Source organism: Andrena cerasifolii, chromosome 6, assembly GCF_050908995.1.
Source record: "Andrena cerasifolii isolate SP2316 chromosome 6, iyAndCera1_principal, whole genome shotgun sequence".
Classification (NCBI taxonomy): domain Eukaryota; kingdom Metazoa; phylum Arthropoda; class Insecta; order Hymenoptera; family Andrenidae; genus Andrena; species Andrena cerasifolii.
Window position 1 is genome coordinate 2,036,140 of NC_135123.1, and position 27,080 is coordinate 2,063,219.

The window sequence follows — 27,080 nt, forward strand, 5'->3', positions numbered from 1 at the left end:
CTGTCCCGCATTAATGTGGTCGGACTATCCCATAATCAAGGAAGTGATCGCCCACCTTATCAAAAAAAATTAAAAACGAATACATACGTATTGTTGGTGTTACACTGTAGTTTTATGCATATTATATCCCCCGATATCGGAAGAGTGTAAATAAACTTACCTGTTTTTCAAATATCACCAACACTGCAACTTGGTCTAAAAACTTTCAGCCTCGCATAAAGTCTTCACTGTATCTTATAATTCAAATATGGATTTGTGACAATGGTCAATATGAGATAAACAACAAGCGCATTAATTTGTTTCGTGTCAGTGACACTCAGCGCCCTCACTTGCATCAGGCTTAAACTATCAACACTGGCCGGACTCTCTCGGTGTTCTATCTATACCGGACTTACCCTATATTTTTAAGACGATGTTTTTGATGTCTTGAGACATTATTTGCGTAAAGGAAGCGAGAGTGACGTGAATGAAAATGGATGTTGAAGGGGGCATCGATATTAATATTGATATTAGCGATATTGATAATGATAATATAGCGGGCAATAGAGTTATTAGAAGATATATTCGTGACATGCAAAATAATGTGAGATTCCACGAGATTAACCTACTTAACCTGCAAGTAGGTTTTCATTCATGTTTTTATTTCGCAATTGAAATATTATTATGGTTAATTGGTTTTGCGATTGAATACCACTCTATTTTACAGCCCAAAGTTTTTAATTAAAAAAGTTATTGTGACAGAAATAACAAGAAAACTTGGTATTTATTTACACTAATTACGAAGACAGAGGGGGTTGGGGCACTTTGCTGTAGGGGGCACAATAAAACATTAATATTATCTTGATATCTATAGGGTATCACCTTATAATCTTACATCATCTTTCAAGATCATAGAGTATACTGTTTTGTGATCATTTTTTGAACTTCTGACTGTTTCTAGGTATCAAGAGAATATTAATGTTTTATTGTGCCTCTTGCACCAAAGAGCCCCAACTCCCCCTACTTATTATAACACCAGGCTGTACTCCCAAAAGGCATCGGTGAAACCGATCGAGATGAAACTTGGTGGGTATTGCAACGGCGGTGGAAAGACCCCAAATATAAAATTTTAGCTTAGGAAATGAATGCGTTCAAAATATACAGGGATAATTGTGCATAAAACTGTACAACTTTTTTTAATTATGATCTTTGTTGCAGGCTGTCGATGGTCCAAGGATGGAATTTTTAGACATTGTACCAAAAATCGGCATCGCCTTTTAATTTCATCTTCATCATAATATTCAAAAGAATTTTGCACCTCACGAATATATCCTCCAGTAACACTATTGCCCGCTGCATTATTAGCATCATCAATGTTGCTAATATCAATATTAATATCGATGTATATCAAGTGTATCAATTATGTACAAAATAAATTATAATTAAATGGAGTCTCTACTACCTGCGGTGTGTTTAGTCTAATATTACATCAGTTCAGTGGTTGGGTTCATATATTAGTTATTCTCGCCATTCCGGAGACTCTCCGATAAACTATTCCCCCGGCATATTATTATAATATAACATAAAATATAACCTCGAGTCCTAAACTAAAATATAACCTCACATGCATTACTCACACATGTTCGAGCCCCTACTCCGTCGCTCATCAAGGAACGAACGGAATTGTAGGCGTGGGGACAGGGCATAAATAAATCTCCAATCACTTCAAACAATGATTAAGAAAAGCTTTATTGAAGGCTGAACCGTCGACACGTGGTACCTCGTTGTACTTCTTCGTTTCTCTCTTACTTCGGACCGTGTGCAGTTACGCGTGGTTCTGCAGCCCGCAAGAAAATCGCTACGGTGGCCGTATGCCTCCCGTGTAGCCAAAAGCACGTGTATACCGCGTCTAACTGATCGCACTTCCTAATCTTATTTCCGCACGCACCTACGCCATTCGATCGTCCGGTCTCGACTCACAATATGGCGCACTCCGCGATCGCGTGTCGACCGGCTCTTCTGCCGGTAACGTAGGGCTCTAGTTTTACATCAAATCCCTACAGAATATCCTTCTACTTTTACGACAACGATCATTTAGGTATTTATATGTGCCTGTCAACGTGTTGCCTAAAGCCGCCATGTTATTTGTGTACATTCCTGCGATTTCGATAATGTAAGGCCGCGTCCAGGTCTGAACCGAACGGCGAATCGAACGCCACTAGTGCTAAGTAAAGTTTTTTGCGGATATATCGCCAACCAAAGCCGACCACTAAAAAGTTTAAAGGGGAATGTTGTTCAAAATGATGACCTTGACAACATATTTAAGAGTTACTGAAATCGGTGAGGAAGTAGCTTTTCGACAACTTTACCCTTTTCGTAACGCACGTCGTTATATAGTTGTCATGTATTCATACACCAGCTTAGTTTTTACTATTGATGATTTAATTCAGCCAACATAGAAAAGAATCTTCCAATTCGGTTGACGGATCATTCGCGTGCGCGTGATGGACCTTCTTTCCAGTCTCAACGAGCATTTGCGCGACTGGAGTGCGCGTCTGATCGTTAAAATGGATCCTTTTGGAGGGTCTCAAGTGGACATTCGGGGGCACATTGTAGGCCGCGTCCAGATCTGAACCGAACGGCGAACCGAATGCCACTTGAGACTTCCTAATGCCGCGTTCCTACGCGTGGAACGTATATTTCTAGCGACTTTCGCCAGTTTAGACAGAGTCTCGTGGCTCGCGACAGCTAAAGATTGAAGCACAGAGAGTGTTTAGAGTAGTGCAGACCGAAGGTCTGTTACTGTCTGTTTGTTTTTCTTTATAAATGTAATACATGCAAATATACGCAGCGGCTGTTTGATCTGCGGACATGGTGCTAGTGCGAACGGTGAAACTATTCTGAGAGTCCCGTAGACATTTCGAACCGTAGGCGTAGGTACGCTTGGGAAGGTCTGTGAGGCACTCTTCGTTTACCACCAACTTGTCTTGCTTCTTCAAACTACTTGACACCCCCAATGGCAAGGATGACAACAAGTCATGGTGGTGTGAGGGACAGGGATGCACCACTACAGTTGTTTACCCTATGTGGGTCAGCCATTCCTTTGATGGTTCCGGACTTTACCGACATCGGCTGGGAACAGCCCGAACATCTCGGCAAGCCTGACTTTCCTTTGGTCGAGGGTCCCGAGGTCCCTACCTCGGTGTCATATGGCAGGCAAACCTTTGGTCTGCACTACTCTAAACGCTCTCTGTCCTTCAATCTTTAGCTGTCGCTAGCCACGAGACTCTGTCTAAACTGGCGAAAATTGCTGGAAATATACGTTCCACACGTAGGAACGCGGCATTAGGGAGTCTCAAGTGGCGTTCGGTTCGCTGTTCGGTTCAGATCTGGACGCGGCCTTAGATTTGCCGTGTGTGCTTACAGTAATCGCCCGTTATGAGTCCGTCGAACGAGGCTAGTGACGGACTCATAATGGGTTGCGGACATGGTTCCGCGCGACCAGTGGCTGTGTCGACCCTTTCGTTTCCTCTCGCTCGTTGTCCGGTTCTTCTCACTCTCGTCCGCAGGCTTCCAAGAAATGGTGGGGATAATCGCCGGACTCTCAACGGGCGGAAAAAACGGACTCATAACGAACGATTACTGTACTAAGAAACCTAGGAGCTTATCATAAGAAATCGGATATCTATTTACACTTGTAGGTAGGTAAACTTTTGCCGGTTCAAGCTGCTGTACAATATCAATCGTACTTACAGAATGTTCTGTATTTTTCTTTGATTTACTGGGTTTTTCAATGTTACCGCGTTGCATTTGCATTTCAGAGCTCAGGCTCTTGATACCAGGAGTTGCCCGTAAGGGTGGAAATTCACTATTCGCTGGACATACGATGCTTTCGTCGTTTGTTGGAGAATTATTAATGGGAAAAACGTTCTCAATTTCTCTAATATCCGATCTGCAGACTGTAGAGTAGGATTTACTTCGAAATTTTCCAGTGTTTTGCGAGACGACCTTCCTCCTTAGAGTACAAGCACGTCAATTTATCAGCCGAAAAGTAAATCCAGTAGTTGACATTTTGGGGAGAGATTTGCACGTGATGGGGAATCTTCGGTATATCATCTGGTTTCACGTACATTTGTTTTCTAAAGCTAACAAGGGATGATCCCGAACCCGCAAATTAAAAAAATTCTGAAACTTTGTGGACATGTAGGGGATTTCCTCCTGATTACGACGCAATTTTGTTTGCTGCCCAAAATCACTCTAAGGGGGTGAAATTAACCCCTGAAAAATCGGCTATTTTCGGATTTTATTTTCTAACTCGCAATCTGCAGGAGATAGAAAAAAAATCACAAGATGAAAGTTACTTCTTTCAATTAGATCTATGAAATAGTAAAAGTTTAATCAATTGTTTAAACAATTAGGAAAAAGTTATAAAGAAAAATATCAATAATGTTTTTTAAAATTCGTTGTTTCGCGTGAAATCTGAATTGGTGGTTTAAATAATTATTCTTCTCCTAATCCAGACCTTCTTCCTATTACCCCTCTGACTCTATACTACCTGTGTTACGTATGTTGTGCGCAGGTAACTTCACTCATATGCGCTATACATCCATAGCCTGTTGTAAGACAGAGATAGGTTCACCCGTTATCTTCTCTCTTTCTCGGACCGGCTGTCATTGCTCTGTTCACTCCCCAGGTCATAGACATATATAGACAGAGCGTAAGCTGAGGGAGGGTGTAAGATTCGCGGTAAGGGGAGCGATACAGGCAAATCGGGTAACGCAGTGGTTATGCATGCCGAATGCTTCCGAAGCTAACCCGACGTGCCTGTATCGGACCTCTGCCTTTTCCCCTCCAAGCCTACCGTTCCCCTCGCCCACAGTCCCAGCTTCTGCTCCGTCTATATATGTCTATGCTCCAGGTATGTTTAGAGCTCAAAGGTCGAACCATACGAACACTCGCGGAGCGGTGCTTGTAAACACATCCTCACTGTACGGCGGTCACTTTCCGAATCTCTCGGAACATCCTTCTATCATTGGCTGTTCTAACAGAATTATTCCGAAAGTTTCCGAACGTGAATGAGTAAGTGCTTGAGCAAACGCTTTATAAAGAAAATGCATATAAGATATAAGCAATTGCTTATTGGAAGCAAATGCTTAAGATTATCTTGAGCAACTACTATGAATTCCTGATGTCTTAAGTGAAATAGGTTCGTCTTCTAGAAGATGATCTTAAGCATTTGCTCAAGACGCGACTGTGAATACCGCCCCTAATACTTCAGTTTGTACAATATCCTTGACATCGAATGTAAAAAATGATCGATTTGCCGTGGAATGACCCTAAATAGAATAAGAATCCTATGAGCCTGTATTCCTCGACTTGCCCGCCATTCATTCTGCATGCCGCTTGCCGTCCGCAATAGTCAATCAAGCCGGATCCAGACCTGAATGCGTATACACTGAGTAGGCTGAGCGCGCAGGAATGACGCATGCGGAGGGGTTGAAAGTGCCGTGTGTCTTTCTTCACCAACTTCTGTGCTTAGCTTAGCCCAATCCGCAGTCGTAAAAATGCTATCGAAGGAACTCTCCCTCGTGGAGAGACACAGGAAGAAAAGGCGTAGTCCGCCGACTACCCGTGGTTCCGCCTGCGTCATTCTCTCTTCAAATTAAACACGGATCCCTTATCTCTCGAATATAAACGCGCGTTGACGTATGCCGTGTAAGAGAAGGTAGACTCGGGGAGGAGATATTGCTATGACTCTTCATAGGATCTCTAGCCTCTTCAAGAGAGTGACTGTTTAGGAGGGATGCAGGGTAGATCGGTTAGGTTAGAACAGGGGTGTCGAACTAGCGGCTCGCGAGCCGCAGTGGCTCCCTCTCCTCTTCGCCTGCTCCGTAGGACCGTAGAAGAACGGCCCCCTCCACACCCTACTTCACTCTGATGAATTTCTCCTCCGGGTGCTGCACTCTCTCCCTGTCGGGTCTCGTGCAACGTCTGGAGAAAAATAAGTGGGGGAACCGGCTGACCGAGGGCCCGACTCGTGCGGCTCTCGGAGTGGGGAAGTTCGACACTCCTGGGTTAGAACCAATCGGACTTCGAGCCCACCTTCTCTCGCACGAAATACGTCACACGTGCTTTTGTTTTGATATTGGAGCGCACGTACATTCCGAAACGATAAGGGATCTGTCTCCAATTTGAAAGGAAGACGATGCAGGCGGGGTCTTTCGCAGTGAGCGGACTACCCTTTTTCTTCTTGGGTCCCTCCACGGAGCCTACAGCCGCCCCCGCGTAATCTCGTGTTACTTTTTAATACAGCAGCGATAACAAGAAGTGTATTCACCTTATTGTTCAGACCTAACCCAGACCCCGATAAACCCCCTTTATCGAATATAATATAGTACGACTGCGTTAATACAGTTTATTGTGAACAGAATATTGGGGTTTTTTATTGCACCACTAGTAGACCAAACGCTCCCACCTACCTGAATCCAGGCGCATCGCGCGATGTTTGTCACCGTGCCCCCACTACTTACATAGAGTTTTTCAATCTCCGCCAATTAAAGAAGTTTACTGGATATGGAATAAAACACAGAATAAGGACATATTTTTTTCAAATTCTTTTACACTCTAACCGGACATCAAATTTTCAAAAGAAAAGCATTTCTATTATGTTTATGTTGTAAACACCTTTCTCGGACTACAAAAACAATTCATTCACACAGATCCATCCTTCATGATTAAAAAAAAAGACACAAGTCCGTACCTTCAATAATTTAGGAGATTAAAATTCATTTCTGAAGCCGTTTCGCTAAATTGATAATTTGTATTTTTTTAAACAATTTCGAATCTGAAGAAATGAGGACTTAGCCCTCTCTAATTTCATATGGACTACAATATATTTTAATATCATGAAAATTCGAGACATCAAGGATTTGAGAAAAGTATCTGATCTGCTTCTGGGTCATTCCACCCGAAGTCGGACACTTTTCGGAGTAACATTTCGGATTTTGGTGCAACTTGGATATGTTGTAGTCTTTAGGGGTATATAGACATATCTCGAAGGATTTTTCGAAATGTCAAAAATTGTGGATGTTACAGCTCTTTGAAATATAGTGTTTACTATTTTTCCAAAAATTGTAACTGTTGAACTAATAAACTGATAAAAATGACCTTTTGGGTGCTTACAGTGCAGATATAAGAGTACCTAATAAAAATTATTTCACTTACTAAAAACGAATATTTGACCATTTATTTAATAATTGTTCTAAACAAACGCAATTTTATAGTTGAAGGCACCTTTTTATAAATTTGGAAAAATAGGAGGATAAAGCCCTGTTTTTCCTCTTTATGGACATATTATGAAAAACGTGGACGTTTTAAAATTGGCCAAATGAAAATTAATTGAATGTAACGTTGCGTCAAATCACACCGGCTCGACTGGTCGCTCGGGCCGTGCGGCACTCACAGCGGCCAAGCGGCTATACCTGATATTCTAATACAGAATTCTCGAAAATGGTCAGTAATTGAAAAAAAAAAACTGAAGAAGGAAAACTCTTACTGTTTTTTATATTCGACATAATACGGTATCTGAATTTTTGGTGTTCGCAATATTTTCCTTGAAACGAGGGTGACTTTTAGTTTTTTAAATGGAATGTTATATATTTGATTACCCAATATGAAAGCGACTGCCAACACAAATTCAACCATATGGTATACTATGACCTATATATATATATATATATATATATATTAATAAGTTCTAAAGCTTTATTTATCTATATATATAATATATTAATAAAATTAATATATTATATTTTACTTTTTAATTTAATAAATATGTATCAATTCTAAATTTAAATTATTTGTAATAATTTTATGGAACATATTAAACTAAATTGATTAATAAGTAAATTAAATCCATATATATATATATATATATATATTTTAATATGTTCCATAAAATTATTACAAATAATTTAAATTTAGAATTAATATATATTTATTAAATTAAAGAGTAAAATATAAATATATATTCCATTAATTAAGGTAATTATGAGGAAGTAACACTACTTAAGATTGTACAATCCCTTTTTATATGTAAGGTTTATTGCTCCTGATTTACATGCGTTTCGGAGTATGGCTGCTTATAGGTATGTATTTTTCATTCGATTCAAAATTACATAAAAACCCCACCATTTTCTCTTTGGTAAAATTGGTCTGTTTTTTCTTCCGAGCTGATTTGATTATTGTCAACACCACTCATTTTCAAATATATGGTTAGAAACAATTTCAATAATTAAACTAAATGATAAATGGCTATAACTAACACTTATATTAAACCCTCATATACATGCATGTAACACCGCATGCATTCTCACCCACTGCAAGATGAATACTGACGAGCGAATCTCAAAGTAGTCGATAACGCCCAGTGACGTCACTCGGATGTAGTACGGTAGGGTGGGGCTAAAAGTCCAGCGGGTACAAAGTCCCGAATTCAAAATCTCTGTCCTTAAACAATGTATTGAATTTCGCAGTATACTATGTAAAAGGCGAGAAGAAACTGAGGTGACCACAGAGTCGCCAGTCGCTCCTGGACGTTCGTGCGAATTACACGACGCCTTCTTTATTTTATGTATCGAAAACTAAAAGAAATACGTCGTCTTTATTGTTTTATACGAAGTAAACCACGGTTTAAAAGCGTGTCAACCAAGTACGTTAAGATTGTATGTTCCTTTAGTAATGAGTACATGATATTGTTTATTGCTGAATGATAATATTTTCTAACGTATATATCGCAGAAACTATAGACGTACCATTGGGGCAAAAAGTCCCTCAGACTGAAAACATATATTTTATTATTTGTTTTCATAATAAGATGGCCAAAGTATAAAGAAATGATCCCCAAGTCTTTAAATAGTGTTTTTGTTTTAGTTGAGCGATTTTTTTTAGTTTTTAGTTCAAAGTAAACCTTTGACTTATATTTTTATTTTTTTTATTAAAGAAGTCAGCTTTCCTTTCAATATTGTATACCAAAAAAAATTGGTTTAATAAATATTTGTTGATTTGAAAAGAGTTTTTTACTTATTTAGTTTAATATTACACAAAAAGACTATAACTCAATAGAAAATAACAATATCAACAAAAGAATTTCGTGAACGTAAAGCATAATAGTTATAATTTATACAAAATAACAGCAGATATCTGCAGATTGTTATTACTAAATTTTACATAGGTTTATATGAAAAACGGGACTTTTAGCCCCACCCTACCCTAGAAGAGGGTAGAAATACCGTCAATTCGCTTCCATACTGAACGTGTTAATATCTTACTGCCTACAATTTTCTTAGTCTTTAATCCTACTTTGAAAATTACTTAGTGTGAAAGAATTGATTTGAACCGTGAGAATACGGTCTGTTTCTTGTTTCAGACATTTGGTATGCTCATAAGAATTAAGGTGACAACGTGGTGTAGGGCGCTGAGAAAAGGCGATTTTCGCGAATTTTTTTAGTAAAGAAAAATAAATTCGATGTTTCGAAAACTTTCGGGGTATTTTAATATAACGTATACAATACAAAAAAAAATTAATTGAAAAATTTCAAGTTTGTCATCATAACACTTTATACGTATACTTAACCCATTGTTCACCTAGCACATCTGAAGAATAAAAACCTGTGCAAAACAAGCACTCTATCATAATTTTCTTTCGTAATCACTTTCATCATTCAGAACAGTTTCTTCTTCACTCTCATCAGTTGAACTTTCACGGGTCTCATATTCGGAAACAATAACACGATAACTATTAAGTAGCTTCGAAGTTAAGTCTTTATCATTTAATGGTATAAGGCGAATGTCCCAATTTCTGCTCATTTCGTATTTTTCTTATTATTATATGCGTTACGTTCGTACTATAGTTGCAACAAAATAATTCTAAATTATTTAAACATTTACGCGAGTGTTGCACGAGCTTCGGGAGTACATACATCGCTATTTTTCATGAGCAGAAATACGGACATTTAGAGCATTATATATTTAATTACAAATTACTAACAGTCAAACATCTTGAAATATCTTTCTTAAATAGTTTTTGAATTGGTTGATTTATTATTCAAGTATTAATCAATTACTCTGCAAATTTTGATCACAAACAAATCTTTTACACCTTCTTTATGACAAGTTACCTCTTAAATCAGCAGAAATTGGGACATTCACCTTACAACTAGTAAGCCTTAAGCTCTATTGCAAGCAACATACAACAGTATTTGTGAAAATCATTATGCACTTACTACTTCAGAGGTATTTGTAATTTAATCGAAGCACTTCAAAAACTTTCTACAAGGTATTTAAAAAATATGTGCTTGCTCAAGAAGCTTAATTGATTATAATGCCACTGTGCGTAAAAAAACAACAAATACACATTTAGTTAGCAAAAAAATAACATTGCTATGACATTCAAGAGTTCTGTAGCGGAGACAAGTTGGGGTCTCATATTAAGAGAGGTCGTCATATTCGGCTACTTTACCCTACTATGACCGTCAAGGCCACGCAAGGTCAGGAATGAAAGAAATAGATTCAATATAATAGGTAGATATAGTCGAATTAACGAAAGAAGGCACCTTGGGACCGGGGCCTGAATTTGCGACGTTGCCGCTACTCCAGGCTCGCGATTGGTGCTTCCCCTACGCGGCTCCCTACGCCTTGGCCAATGACTTTCGACTACTTAGCTGTGGGCCTAGAGTAATCGTTGTCTTTGTCGGGTGCATATATATGAACCCATTGTCCTTCTCATAGAGATTTGACAGAGTGTCGAATCTTATTGGCTATTGCGGCACGAACCATGCAGAATGAATGGCGGACAAGTCGAGGAATACAGGCTCTTAGGATTCTTATTCTATTTAGCGTCATTCCACGGCAAATCGATCACTTTTTGCACTCGATGTCAGGGATTTTGTTCGAACTGAGATATTATATAGGAAGGGATTTCAGTCAACACTTTACTGGTTTTGAATTTGTTCAATTTTTGCGTATTTTCATGAAACCGAGCTGTACTTGTGAATTTTTATCTCCGAAACTCTTTATCGTATTGAATTCATTATTTTTTCATTTTAATCTAGAAACTGCGGGCTATTCTAATACTCTTTTTTATATTGAAAAATTAATTTTGTAATTTTGAAAATTATAACCAAAGTTTTATTTTGCAAATTTCGCGTACGAAATATTCTGCTTTCGAGAATGGAATTTTGAAAAAAAAACGTCAGCATGAGCTGTTATTAACCGATGAAGAATTTCATTAACTCTATATTTTGTAACCAAGTTCAAAACCTATTAAACAGTGACTCAAACCTTTCCATAATTTCACGTGATTCACAAAATACATATCGCATTCTGATCAAAGTCTCTAAAAATGTGATCGATTTGGCGAGGAGTGACTTGCAGATGAAGGAATCTGTTTTATCGAGCCAGTGAGGGAGACACAGTTGCGCTTGAAGATAGAAAGAGACGTCGGATCTGCTACACAACGTGGCAACGTCGCACGAAGTGCGGAGCAGGCATTGGGTCTCTCCGGAGCCACGCGCGCCGGCCTACGGGCCGCCCAGGTGCCTTCTTTCGTTAATTCGACTATAGTTCAATGTATTTATTTTCTAGGTTGATTCCTCATATATTCAGTGAGGCGACAAGAGACTACAAGGAGATAAGTTTTCTACAGGTATTGGTTCATATTAACTATCGAAGAAATATAATCAGTGTTATGTTAGATCTTTACGAACTGCGGCGTCTTTCCGCGTTGAACTCGCGTTAGGAGGCCGGTTGTCCTTTCGTAACCTTTTCTAAAAGCCCAATCATAGCCCTGCTCCCTAGCGTCTTCCTCCGGCCGCCACCGTGTTTTGTTTCTCCCGCCACTTCCTCTCCTGACCAAGGCAACGGCAATCCAGGGACGCCGTCGAAACTCCGTCGCCCGTGTCGCCACAATATTTCTTTTAAGGTGCGTTTAGACCAGGCCTTCCCAAGTAGGGGAAAACCACTCCTGAAACACATGTTTCGGTTCTCCCTCCAATGCTACGCCTTCAGCTAAGGTGGGACGATTCCTACTACCCTTTCTCCGAGGAGACAGTAACGCCGCTAGGAAGCATGTTGGGGCGCTTTAGGGTGAAAGTACCAAGTGTGTCAAGTTTTTATAGGAAATTTCGTAATGACTTAAAAATAGTAGGGAAAATTAAAATTTAAAGTAGCATTACGAAATGACGTAAAACGAATTAAAAAAATTTATTACGTACAACGATACAGTAATTAAAAAAATGTATGGCATACAACGATACAGTAATTATTATTGTATCGTTGTATGTAATAATTTTTTTTTAATTCTTTTTACGTCATTTCGAAATGCTAGTTTAAATTTTAATTTTTCCTACTATTTTTAAGTCATTACGAAACTTCCTATAAAAACTTGACACACTTGGTACTTTCACCCTAAAGCGCCCCAACATGCTTCCTAGCGGCGTTACTGTCTCCTTGGAGAAAGGGTAGTAGGAATCGTCCCACCTTAGCTGAAGGCGTAGCGTTGGAGGGAGAACCGAAACATGTGTTTCAGGAGTGGTTTCCCCTACTTGGGAAGGCCTGGTTTAGACCAAAAGGACGAATGCTCATTTGCCCCCCACTTCGACAAAATTCATGCTCGTTCAGTGTAAACGATAATTAAACAATGTTCGCATCAAATGCAAGCGAATGTTCGTGTAGCTTATATGAGCCGAAGATTTCTTGAACGTTCTTCATACACTAGGCGTTAAAACGGCTTCCCTTCGGAAATTTGGCAACGTTGCATATCACTAGGCGTAACTCAGCGGTTCTAGTGACATGCAACGTTGCCAAATTTTCGAAAGCAAGCCGATTCTGGCGCCCAGTGTACATTCAGCATTTGTTTATAAAATAAAACGAGCATTCTAAAACGTTCGGCGAATTTTTTACCGAGCATAAACGAATGCTCCTTTAGACTTGAATTTTGTCAAAGTAGGGGGGAGGGGCAAACGAGCATTCATTCGTTTGGTCTAAACTCACCTTAAGGGGGGAGCCTGGTGTAGCGGGTCGAAGAAATCGATTTTTTGTTTTGCATAAATCAATAGCTAAACATCACGATAATATGCTCCCAAAGCCGCAAAACGAAATTCGAGAAATTAAAGCGGATGTAGCCGGTTTTGCTACGGAGCACCAGGTTACCAGAAAACTTTAAATGCTTTTTTCTCGAATCGACAGATTTGCAATTGGTGGGCAATGTAACTCCAAAAATATTCAACCGATCGACTTGACCTTGTGCACGGATATTTGTGAACATTTTCTTCACAGAGCTTAGCTATTGGTATAATGATATTGTTTAAATAAATAACTTTTTTTACACATTTAAGGCAAAATTTCGTTCGAAAAACTTTTTTTTCATGAGGTCGTCATTTGTTCAATTTTGCATCTTTTAAGTTATGAATTTATACGATTTGTGCGTGCACTTATAAACTAAACAGAAATTGTTGAATTTTTGGTTTTAGATGAATACAGTAGACGCTACGTTGTCCGCCGTGGAACAATTGCGTCGCCAACGGACTGGGCATAAGCCCTTATAACTCTGTTATTTGCCGCTCTTTTTTACTAAAATTTTTTTTTGATCTACCTTAATCTCACAATATAATATCCTGAAAGTTTCAAAAAGATCGATTAAATACTGTCATTAAAAAAAATTTCCTAAACATGCCTCGAATTTCAGCTAGTTACACCAGGCTCCTCCCTTAAGGAGGTTCGATACCGGCGCAAAAATAATGAGAAATCTTTGAAAAGTGTTTTGATCTAATGTCCGAAGTGTAGTCCGCATTGTGTTAAAATTTCAAGTCGATTGACAGCACGGTTTATGAAAAAATTGAAAACAAAGTTGCGCTCTTATACACAGGCTGTTATGGGAGAAGCGATAAAATTTCTATAAAATGTTACACAGAGTCCTTAAAAATAGTGAGAAAGTCCTAAAAAATGTTGCAATGAAAAGCTCAAGTATTCCTATGAAATTCTAAAAAAGAAAATCGGACATGAACCGTACGGTTTATTAGATAATTGAATAAATAGACAGCAATGTGCTCGTATTTTTGGAACTGCCTGAAGGAACTCTTTGAAACGCGGCAACGCTGTACGTCAGGTAGCCATCTATACAGTGTATACTGGTACAAAGGATACAGTAAAAATTTGTAAAAACACTACCAAGCTGTAAACATGTATTTAGTAATTTGTTGCGAACCAGTACGAACGTGCAAAGGGACGCCACAAGTGGAAAGTGGAAAGAGAAAGAAAGATGGACGCAAAGCGACGTTGCCGCATTTCGCTCGCATATTTTACGCTACTTTTAACGAAAATATTATATTTCTAACTGCATTAAACATACTTTTTGTTTAATTGAATTCCAAAACAAAATATGTAGTAATAATTTTATTAGGAATAGACATGTAAATAACATTTCTGTCTACATAATTTTTTTTTATCTCAGATTGGTATCACTGCAGAGCTCCCATGTATAAGCATAGGCTTACCCCTCTCGCCTCCTGCCCCACAAGTGAGGTATCGAACCTCCTTAATACAGTGGGGTATCCTATAACGAACGACTCTCTTTTTTCTGTTCGCTTGTTCTATTTTCTTCAACACCTTAAAAAATATTGCACAAAGTATGTACAAGCAGCTGTTACTCACCTAAAAGCCCACTCCCTCAAACGCCCGAGCAACGCCGCGCACACGCAGCTATATTTTATTCATATACAGAAAATCGAATGTCTGTCTGTATGTTCCCTATTAACTTCTAAACTCTTTATCCGATCTGGACAAAATTTTGCATGATTACTCTTTAGAACTCTGCGGAAAATATAGGCCACCATGAAATCCGGATATCCCATCCCTTCCCCCTTATTTCAACCCCTTCACACTCTGTGACAATCAAAGTTTTGCCCGGACAACCCCGGGCACTTTAAGCTACTTAGTTTATTATAAAAGGCGATTACAACTTTGCGATGCTATTAACCTAACTCTGATACAGAGACAGACAGGAAAAAGAGAATGCAATAAAAGTAACATAGTAAATATTTATTAAAAAGTAACAAGATAAAAAATAATATAGGAATTAATAAACATAATATCAGAATAACAAAACAGAGCTTGACGAATTGATACAATAGCTGAGAAATAGCAATAAATGCGGAGGTGGGCGGTCAATGTGTATGAAACTCAAAACTAAATAAAGAGAAATTATTAATGATTATAAATGTATATTTACATGTTGCGATTTCAAATTGTAATATAAGCATATTTACTACTTTTCTTGTGCGAAAATTCTATTAATTGTTTTTCACGGATTAGCATAACCCATGCTTATCGTCGTTTTGCTATCATACCCACCTTGTAACAGGTGTATGTTTAAAATTTGCTAAGTTGAAAGAAAATAATTTCCAGATGATATAAACAAAGCCAACTGTCCCTACAAAATGTAAGCATGTAGCGTAAGTGCATCTCATATCGTCTAGCACGTAATATCTTTATTCGCAATATCTCGTAAAGTAAGTGCTGACATATATGTTGGTAATGAACTGAATTATTAGTAGTCAAGCATCTGTAGGAAGTTATACAGTGTTTTCCCGTTAAGAGCACGGGTCCCCCATTCCGTTAATTAATTACAGAAAATGTTCAACCTTCTCTTCTCAAACTATAAACTAATAAGTTTTTAAAAATAATAATCAAATATTGAAATTACTGAACAAAATTTTAATTTGTAGAATTTTGAAAATATGATCTAACAAAGCAAAGACTATTAGGTAATTGTTTCTTTTTTCAGGCTGCTCCTCAAGTCATTACATAAAGTTTCGTACAACTTTAAACAATTATAGAGCAGTCGGCAATATTTAAAAAAAAAAACAACTTTGACTATTATAATAGACATATTTAAGAACATTTTCATGTGTTTACATTTCCATTATCTGCCAAGTTGAAAATTGAATTTATTTACAATTCCCTAGAACACACGCCACTGTGCGTCGCCTCCCTCAAGTGGCACGCAGATGTTGACACATGAAGGACGCACGAAAAACACAGTGGGTGCGTTCCGTTTCGCGCATTGAGTGCATAGACTACATAGTTAGTCGCGCATGCGTATTTGTCTCTTTACCTACCCGCGCGCTACATTGGAATCATTCGAGTAATACATATCGAGCGTTACTGACGTCAGTCTATAATTTTACTACAATGACAACAAATGCAGAGCTATGTGCGAATACATATTCTACTTTTAAAACGTGTATCGAATTTTAATAAAAGTGTTCTCAGTTAAAAGTTATAATGTTTTTAAGAAATGGGTCTCATATTCGGCTAATTCATGATGTAAGGATATAAGGTGTGCTCGTTGAGCAGCTCATTTTCGTCTTTTACCGCGCATTCCCAATTTCCGCCATATTAAAATATGTTTGTATATGAATGCATATGCAAGTGTATGGGCGCATATCGAAATGTTGACAAATTCGTTCTATCCTATTGGTTGACAATCCGATATGAAGGATCTTGGGAAGAGCGCGTTATTGGCTAATTTGAAAAGGGTGCGCAAGAGCACACCTTATATCCTTACATCATGGGCTAATTTACCCTACGTATTTGGAGTATTTGAATTCGAATGCGCGCATTATGTGCATTGGCTGCCCCTCCTTCGATTTACAGTAGGGAAGATGTCCCAATTACCGTGCCTTTATGCTTGAAGAAGCCGTACAAAAAAACTCGCTTAAATAAATAAGGAAAGAATTTTTTTAAATTAAATTAAACTATTAATGTATGTGTTACAAACAAGAAGGTTGCATTTTTAAACAATTAAAGCATAGTAAAAAAAATTTCTAAAATGCATATGAAGATTTCGATGGATTTACCTAAATCCTTACCGGAAACGTTAAGGAACACGTACTTTACAGAAGTGATAATTATCATGATTTGCACTTATGTAAAGTGTTTATTATATCATAAAAGGTTCTAATTTTATGAAAAAATAGCAAAATGAGCACTTTTGAACGTTTTCGTATTTTTGAAGATATATTTTTGAGTGAATCCGGTAATTGGGACAGGAATTTAACGCCTGTCCCTATTACCGTGCCCCTCGAATCCCACTGGCTCCCTCTGTAACTGCTAAACCTAACCTGACATTCGTTTCTCAGAACGGGTGAACAGAAATTTATATTTGCATATTTTGCTTTTGTAATGAAAAGGTCATATTAAAATTACATAAAAACACCTCTCGTAGAGCAAAAAAATGTTTTGAACAGTTCAAAGTTCAAAGACATAACCTAACCGCGGGAACGCTATTAAAAAAAGGGCAATTGGGGGCACGGGAATAGGGACAACGCATTTTTCAGGGCACGGTAATTGGGCCAAAACATGTATTTTTTATTTCAATTGAAAAAATATGAAAAATTAACATTTTCAACCAGAAAAATGCCTTAATAAAGAGAAAAGTTCAAAGCACCAATATAAATTTTCATCAAGCAAAATTAAAGTAAGAGAAGTTAGTAATTAATTCCTCCGCGAGTACGTCGGCGTCAAAGCACGGTAATTGGGACATCTACCCTAGTTGCTGCACGCATCATGCGCTAGAAGTTGGAGGATTCTAGGGAATTCTACGAATTAGGTTATACAGTCTATTCACTCACCGTATGAACCACCAATCACCATTGCCTGTCTATGCACTCAATGCACGAAACAGAACGCACCCAGAAACTGCCCCCTAGCATTTCGATGGGAATAGAGTTATCCTCACAGAATGGGAATCGATGTGGGAGGCATCGATCCTTGCTCAAGGGGATGCAAGAGGGATTCTTGAGCTGGCCTTGCTAGCGGGAGGACCAAATCAGACACAAACGAGAACCTTGTAACCTGAACTGATTAAACTGAGCATACCTGATATGCACGCGTTAATAAAGTACCTATGCTGCAAGAATTTCTTACAAAAATTTTATTCGACGCTAGGAATGAAATTGTCTGCGAATAAAAAAAATTATCATTATTCGTCGGATAAATTCTGATCGAATAAACTTATGGCAATTCTGCAGTATTGGTGAGGCAGCTCCGACGACCTTGAGCTTTATATATGTTGTCAAGGATATGACCCTGAGTGACTTTTCCTTATAACTTAATCAGCGGTCGTTATTTATTAAAAAGTTATTAGAAACAGAAGGTACAGGTTGATCGTTTCTGAGATATTGGTATAGAGTGGGGGACAGCTGGGGCAGAGGGGGAGGATCTCTAATTTTTGTATAAGCTTTAACAATTTTTTCCTTCTCATTGAGAAACGCAGGCTGATGTAAAAAAAACTATAATTTTCAATGTTATAAACAATTTCGTGGCAAGTTTTTTTACAAATGTCCACCGATCCAGAGGTGTATCTTGGAAACGATATATAAAAAGTATGTTTTAATTAAATACAAATTTTGTTATAGGGCTTGATAACAGTTTCTCAGTACAATCATTTGCAAAATGTCAAAAAAAAAACGCGACGTAAAATACGGGGTGATTCTCTAGCAAGCGTCGTCAAAGGCGATACCGCCAGCAATCACGCGCCTCGCTGAGTTCCGTGGTCTTTGTTACTCGAAACTAGGGCTCTTACTATCCGGATATCCGAGTATCCGGATTGCTCGTTATAACTCGAAATCCGGATAGAAATCCGGATCTGAGTATCCGAATATCCGTACTTGGATCCGAGTATCCGAGTACCCGGTTTCGGATATTTTATCATCATGGCTGAATAAAGCTTTCTTTATATCGATTCTAATTAAAGAGAGCAAGTTTAACTGAAGTGATTAAAACAAGAAATGCGAAGGGAATTATATTAATATTTTATTTACAGTTATACATACACACTAAGGGCCATATTCTCAGTCGCTACTTATTCTTAAGCAAGTGCTTAAGCATGCGGCATTCTCTACTAAGAATAATGCTTAAGAATAAGTAGCGATTGAGAATACCGCCCTAAGATAATAACTTCTAATTTTGGTATGAAAAAACAAATTCATTTACATTTTCCGGTGACAAACATGATCTTTTGGTGGTTATAATATTATCCGCTGTAAAGAAGACCCTCTCCGAAGTTACTGATTTTGCAGGTATGCATACATGGGTATTTTTTTGTTAAGAAAGCCATTTCTGGAAATTTAGTTTCTCTTAATTTCCCTTAAATACTCGGGTACTCGAATCTAAATTAAATAAGTATCCGGATATCCGAATATACATTTTGTGGGTATCCACGTACTCGGATACTCAAGACTCGGATACCCAAGACTCGGATATCCGTAAATCCGAGAAATAGTAAGAGCCCTACTCGAAACCAACGGCCCCATACAATGTTGCGCACTAAGCAGCGGCGAATCTCGAATTCGGTATTTCTAATCAGATCTTTGCGAAAGTGACGACAATCGATTCTTTATGGTTTCCCGATGAAATTGGCCCCAAGAACGACATAATTTGGACCATAATTAAAGAAATTACATAAAAAATTGATTTGCATAATTAAAATTAACTTCATTAAAAATAGTCCGATTTACATAACATTTGGCATGATTTTCATCGAAAAAGCATAAGGAATCCATTGGTGTCACTGCCATATTGATTCGATGAAGAAAATAAAGCATTTCATTTTTCGCATAAGCTGCGAATCATCGCGTGAGCGACCAGCGAAACCCAGCGAAAATGAAACGGCCACCGCACGGTCGAACGAGAAATATATAAGTACATATATGTATACACTACATTCTGCCGGGCCGTGCTCGCTGCGCCAAGCTGAAATCAAACCACATCTCGTCCAATTTCGCGACGCTGTCAGCTCGCTCAGAGTCAACTGATAATAACGGTTCATATAGTTTTAGATGCAATGTTCCTTCCTCTATCTAACTCTATAAAAATCACCTCTCTATCTCTTTCCATTTGCGAGCAGTAACGACGCAACGGGGTTGTATATTTCGTGACATCCAAGTCTTAATTTGGGCCCCCATAGCCGTTGCATACCTACATAGGGTGTGTTCCGATTCACGCATACTGCGCATCGACTGCAGGCAATGGTGATTGGTGGTTCATGCAGTGAGAGAATAGACTGCATAACCTAATTCGTAGAATTCCCTAGAATCATCCAACTTCTAGCGCATGATGCGTGCAGCAACTACAGAAAATCAAACCATAAGCAGCCAATGCACATAATGCGCGCATGCGTAGTTGTTCGAATTCGAATACTCCAATCAGGTTATGCAGTCTATACACTCACCGTATCAACCACCAATCACCATTGCCTGCAGTCTATGCACTCAATGCGCGAAACGAAACACACCCATAGTGCGGGGAAAGACGTAGTTCTACGTCAAAAATGTGCGTTAAACTGCATGTGTTCTAAATTGTATGTGCACTATATTCTGTGTCCTATTTTGATTTGCGCTAAATTGCATGTGTAATATCGTACTGTGTAGTATTAATATGGAGCCCAGTTGGTTTATTATTTTATGAACAAAAATCACATACAAATGTAATATTTTTCTTTTCAGCACTAGTGCAAGCCTCATGGGCCCACCCTGTACATTTGATGCATTGTATCCAACCTTCTTCGTGTGTGGAATGAACATGTTGTTCATTAAAAAATATGCATCGGCCCGTAAGAGATTTCTCTTCATTCTTTTCAGGTTTCTTTGTTAAAGGTGTTTATCTTTTTTCTGCTAACTGCTGTCTATTTTTACTTTTTTCGACTTTACCATTTTCTTGTCTTCTTTCATGTTGCTTTCGAGTTCCAGTTCCTCGATATAGGTAGATGAAGTTAATATTACAGTTTTGTCCCTTCTTCTGCTCGTTTTTTTCTCTACCCTATTTTCTTCTTGAAGAGTAGGCATTAGCATTGTTGGTGTGCTTGAAAATAATGAAGTCTGCGCATCGTAGTCTCTGGCGGTTGCAGGTTCACCTTCCTCACATGTGAACGGGGCACCATAGTCTCTGGAGGTTGAAGATTCACTGTGCTCAACAGACCTATCAGTAGTCTGCGATATAGCAAACATATAATCGGGGCAGACATGTCTATTAAATGGAAATATTCCAGTTTTCTTAAATCCTTCAATAGCCGTCTGCATGAGGGCGGCTCTTAAAAATGCTGCTCCGAATAATTTCGCTACCTCGTAAATTGTTACGCATCTTCCAGGATGTTGAATTAGCCATTTATGCACCTCTTGCTCATAATAGACACTTATTGGTGGCATAAGTGACACATCCAGTGGCTGCAACCGATGAGTGCAGTGAGGAGGGAAACATAACAGAATAACATTATTTTGTTGTGCCAGACGAAATAATTCTATGCTTTTGGTATGAGACGCATGCCCATCCAGCAGTAAAAGCACGGGCTTCTGAGGTGACGGATTGGAGAATTCAATAAACTTTTTAAACCAAATAATGAAGCTCTCTTTTTGAATCCATCCACTTTCATGATATGCAGCAAATGAGCCGGGAGGGGCGTCATCCATCAATCTGGGGTTTCGCTTCTTTCGTGGGAACACAAACATAGAAGGCACGAACCTTCCAGCAGCACTCATGCACATTTCCACCGTAACCAGAACACTTCTTTCGGATGACGATAAAGATCCCACTTGTTTTTTCCCACGAAGGCCTAGTACTTTGGATGGTCTATTAGGTACTACCATTATGCCAGTTTCGCCAACGGTATAGATGTCATTAGGTGACAATTTGTGCTCCTCATATATTGAGTCTAACAGATTAAAGAAATTGTCAACAGCTACCTGGTTGAAACCCTTTGCACATGCAAGAGATGGCTTCTCAGGCTGTCTCAATAAAAGTTCCCCATTCCTACTAAGAAACCCATGCAGCCAGTCCTTTCCAGCAATATTCTTCTGCGTGTTATAACGATGAGGAATGTTATTTTTCTGTGCCAACTCAAATGCGAGTTTACGCAAGTCTGTCAAAGTGACATCAAACATTCTCTGCTCTAAAAGTAATACGTGCTGAACTAATTCTTGTTCTTGAGCATCTGTAAAAGTAGTTCTGTAAGAGCCAAGGTTTTTCTTTGCAGCTTCTACAGGTTGTAAGTTTTTCTGTAGAGATTTCTCTATTTTTCTGTGCAGTGTAGTTAAAGGAATATTAAACACTTCACTCGCTCTTCTGAGAGATATTTTATTCTCCAAGACTTTCTTAATTGCCGCAGCCATGCTTTCTTCAGACCAATTCTGCCTTTCGGTTTTCCTTTGATACTTCCGTGGCATCTTGGAATTAATTACCTGCGTAGTTTCGAAGAAAAATGCTAGTAACCAATCAAGTTTCAGAAGCGATGAATTCGAGTGGAAAGTGCTCTAAAGAGAAGGATCGAGTTTTACGTTCAAGTGTTTCGTTTCAAGTTCGACGTGGGGTAGAATCATTTCTAAGAATACACGTGGATTTTTACATGAATATCAACCCCACAAATTATGCTATTTATTACAATTTAAACTAACAGTTTGCTCGAATGAAAGATGTATACCGTACATCATAATTTTCTATACAAAATCAATTTTCTAGGGAACAAGGATAGTAATTACAATTTTAATCTACAATCTAATAATTACAAGAAAAAAAAACACGTACTAAGAGACGGTTCCATTCTTTCCCATACATAATACGTGTTTCGTTTTGCCCCACACGAGGTAATTTAGTAAACATTTAATATTATACTTCAGAGTAAGGTAGAGAACTGGGTAAAACGTCAAAATGTAGCGTAAGTACTATAGAAACCAATGATGTTCTTACCGTTATGAATTTTCTAAACCCAAGTGAAGAAGAGTGGTCGAAACTACAACACAATGTCAAAACTTCGATATCGGAAATTTTTTCAACGCTGTTAATCGAAAAGAACGTGTGCACGGGTCTATGGTCTGGCACGAAATGCTGCGAGGACCGTTTGGCCCCATGTCACACGATACTAACTCATTCGCAGGTCTTATCTAAGAAAAACATTGATTCTCCGCTTTACCCACACGGTCAGTTTTACCCTACTCTCCCCTACATAAACAACGCGAGTATTTTTCTTTTGTTTATTTGATATTGTTTTTAGAAAGCTTCAGAGAATGGACCTACTATGTTTGTTTTAAACGTATTATTAAATAAAGACTTTAGTTGGAATTAATCACTGTACAAATACTTTCTACACCAACTGTATGTGTTTACACATTTTCGTTCTGGGCTCACCAGGAAAATCAATGTTGAAATCAGCGACTCCACAGCTGTAACCGTTCCTCATAAGGAGTATTCGTCATTATTATACAGTCCTCAAGGACCCGAAAAATAGGGGAAAGTTCACATGGTTATAATTCCGGCAAAAATAGTCGTATCGATATTTTGAAATTATCGTTTGAAAGCTTGGAATCTCTACTTTCAGATGCTTTCTTCAGATTTTAGCTGTATTACTTTTCGGCAAAGTTTTAGCGATATAAAGAGCACTTGGTAAATTTAAAAAAAAATCCTCAATTTTTCGATGTTCCACAGGGAGTATGAATTTTTTTATACAGATTCCATTTACACCAATCGAAAGCGACCACTTTCCTGTGTAAAAACAGAGTAATTAATTTCTTGTGCGATTTTTTCTGGTCGAGTTATTCAACTTTGAAGCAAAAATGGATTTCTTTACTTTAGTTGCTTCTAGCAATCGATGCAATCATCGTGGAACATTCGTGAAAAAAGCAACAGAAAGATCAGTCTTTCCTCTTTAAGTAGCATCTTTTGCTTCTTCGATTCCGTTAACATTTCGGTGTACCACGTCCTTTCGAAAATATGCGTAAAAATTGAACAAATTCCGTTTTTTCTTCAACTCGCTGTATCTCCGCGACGGATAATTTTTACATCATTAGCTTAAGCTCATTTTAAAGCGGAGAGTCTGCCGATTCTTTTGAGTCCCATCGGAACCCGCTGCGATAATTTTTTACCTGTGGCCTTTATGTTTGAAGTTACCGTTTTGGAAAAAGCTCCGCCGTGGCTTCAGCAACCGTGTGACTGCCGTACCGCCGGCATTGGCGTCACCGATGTTATATCGCGTGGAGGTGTGCGTCATATCTATGTACACACTGTGCGCACAGCGACAGTTGGTAGCGTCGGCGTAACTCGGCTCGCTTTCGGGTGCTATCGTCGCTTATGTCGGCGAGGGGGGATACGAACAAGAGTGCTCGCTTCCGCTGGGAACGACCGACAGTGCGACACATTAACGTGGTAGCCTTATTTTTCCGAAACGGTAACTTCAAACATAAAGGCCACAGGTAAAAAATTATCGCAGCGGGTTCAGATGGGACTCAAAAGAATCGGCAGACTCTCCGCTTTAAAATGAGCTTAAGATAACGATGTTCCGATTATCCTTCGCGGAGATACAGCGAGTTGAAGAAAAATCGGAATTTGTACAATTTTTAAGCATATATTTGAAAGCACATGGTACATCGAAATGTTAACCGAATCGAAAAAGCAAAAGATGCTACTTAAAGAGGAAAGACTGATCTCTCTGTTGCTTTTTTCATGAACGTTCCACGATGATTGCATCGAATGCTAGAAGCAACTAAAGTAAAAAAATCCATTTTTGCTTCAAAGTTAAATAACTCGGCCAAAAAAAATCGCACAAGAAATTAATTACTCTGGTTTTACACAGGAAGGTGGTCGTTTTCGACTGGTGAATATGGAATCTGTGTAAAAAAATTCATACTCCCCGTGGAGCACCGTAAAGTTGAAGAAAACTTTTTAAAATTGACCAACTGCTCTTTATATCGCTCTAACTTTGTCGAAAAGCAATACAGCTAAAATCTGAAAAAGCATCTGATATTAGAGATTCCACGTTTTCAAACGGTATTTCCAAAATAACGATACGACTATTTTTGCCGGAGTTATGACCATGCGAACCTGCCCCCTATTTTTCGGGTTCCTAGAGGCGATCCTTTAATTAATGTGAGGACTGTATTATTGATTTGGTGCCATCTAACGGACAGCTTATCGATATCTCTAGGACGTCTAAATCTCAGTGGATTTTGAACTGAAAGGGTTTTGAAACGAATTCGTGGATTTGGTCATTATTTCTAAAATGTTACTGATTCCATGTATTTTACAGCGACTGAAAAACAGGGGAATCTTTAGAGAGCTGGCCACTATAGTGGGCATTGTAAAATTTTAAATTTGGACTATATGTTTCTAAGGGTTTTTGATATTGCTAATCACGATTCTAAGGTCAGAGTATCGAAATTTTACGCAGAAACAGTGTTGCCAACCTAAACAAGCCTAAATGAATAACAGCAGTTACATTCATATATTATTCTTTCCTTTGGCGTTACCCAGAGCTAACGACGTGGAAGTAGAAGGTTTTGTAGCTCTTTTTATGTTTTTAGGGGTTTTTGTGTTATTTTTTAATTTGTTTTTTTAGTTTTCTGATTTTACTATTTATTATGCGCGCTGCAGTCGTGCAACTCACTAATGCCCATGCATTATACAAAATGAATAATGAACGTGTATCTCTTTGTTGAGACAGCTTATTCGTGACGCTTAGTCGCGACGAAGGTTCTTCGTATAATGATTAAAAATTTAGTCGACTAAAAATTTATTCGTTATTCTCGAATAACTTCATTTTATTCGAAATTATTATTCGAGGATTAGTCGAATAAAAATTGTCGAATAATGCCCAACTCTGCCAACAGCATATACTACATACCTACTTACGCGCACATACAAGAGGCGAGCCTACAACAAAAGTTTCTCAACCCGAAAATTCTGATTTTAATTAAATTTCGTGTGACTGTAGAGTATACAGCATGGTGAAGTATGCAACGGGAATTTTTTCTGCGGAAATTCACTCATAAGAGGTGATATCAGTCCGTAAAGTTTAAGGGCTTTATTCACAGAAAAAAATGCTTTGTGAATATTCCAAAATGCTCCACATTGACAAATTCATTAAAATCAGAATTTTCGAGTTGAGAACCTTTTCTTGCAACCATAAATTTGTATGAATAAAATTTTACTCCAAGAACAAAATTATTTCTAATGCGAGACAACATTTTGCAGGTTATAATGGGACATGCCTCGCGTATTTGAGCCTTCGTGTCATCTGTCGTAGTTAGCTGTTCAAACCAGAGACCAAATACCGAAACATTCTGATGTTAGACATTTTACCGACATGTAACAGTTGTACAGAAAGTACATTTGATTCGCGAACTCCAGTCGCACTTCTACAGTGAAGGAGGCAACCAAAGAGAACCGTGTAAATTCGCCTTTAGGCACTCCCTTCCTAGTCCCTATATATGTAGACGAGACGGCTTTTTCACTGTGTGACTGCGTCTGTGTCCAAGATCAAATGCACTCCTTGTACCATTGTACCTCTTCTTAATCACATCGATAATCCTTACAAGTAATATAATTCAAGTCCAGTATTTTTGTGCAGATTTTATCAGTATAACGACCGAGATATATGAGACATTTTCTGGATATGGGAAATGTAACGATGAATATGGGACCTCAAAATTGAGAAAAGGATAATGAACTCGCTCTCCCATTACACACATGCATGCGCACGCAATCATGTACGCAATCACGTCAATATTCCAGTATTGCAGATACCATTGCAATATTTCTGGAATATTGTGAAAATATTACCATTGCAATATTTCTGGAATATTGTGAAAATATTACCATTGCAATGTTTCTGGAATATTGTGAAAATATTACCATTGCAATATTTCTGGAATATTGTGAAAATATTATCATTGCAATATTTCTGGAATATTGTGAAAATATTACCATTGCAATATTTCTGGAATATTGTGAAAATATTACCATTGCAATATTTCTGGAATATTGTGAAAATATTACCATTGCAATGTTTCTGGAATATTGTGAAAATATTACCATTGCAATATTTCTGGAATATTGTGAAAATATTATCATTGCAATATTTCTGGAATATTGTGAAAATATTACCATTGCAATATTTCTGGAATATTGTGAAAATATTACCATTGCAATATTTCTGGAATATTGTGAAAATATTACCATTGCAATTTTTCTGGAATATTGTGAAAATATTACCATTGCAA

At 38.1% G+C, this 27,080-nt stretch overlaps 2 protein-coding genes across 2 annotated transcripts in view; both read right to left on the bottom strand.

Annotated features, from left to right (window-relative positions):
* Nucleotides 1–10,787, bottom strand: part of Nop5 (nop5 ribonucleoprotein) — a 199,136-nt gene extending 188,349 nt beyond the window's left edge. The window contains exon 1 of the mRNA XM_076814079.1: nt 10,777–10,787. The gene's annotated coding sequence lies outside the window, so the exon portion shown is untranslated. The remainder of the gene's footprint in view (nt 1–10,776) is intronic.
* A 9,344-nt stretch (nt 10,788–20,131) lies between these two features.
* Nucleotides 20,132–24,063, bottom strand: LOC143369751 (uncharacterized). Its single transcript, XM_076814093.1, has 3 exons — nt 23,654–24,063; nt 22,777–23,568; nt 20,132–22,271 (listed from the first exon to the last, which is right to left on the bottom strand). Exon 3 carries the CDS (start codon nt 22,254–22,256, stop codon nt 20,712–20,714), a length of 1,545 nt encoding a protein of 514 aa, XP_076670208.1. The 5' UTR covers nt 22,257–22,271; nt 22,777–23,568; nt 23,654–24,063; the 3' UTR covers nt 20,132–20,711.
* Nucleotides 24,064–27,080: the final 3,017 nt, after the last annotated feature.

Excerpts from the sequence above, each read along its gene's own strand:
- LOC143369751 (XM_076814093.1), bottom strand. The coding sequence starts at position 22,256 with ATGCCACGGAAGTATCAAAGGAAAACCGAAAGGCAGAATTGGTCTGAA.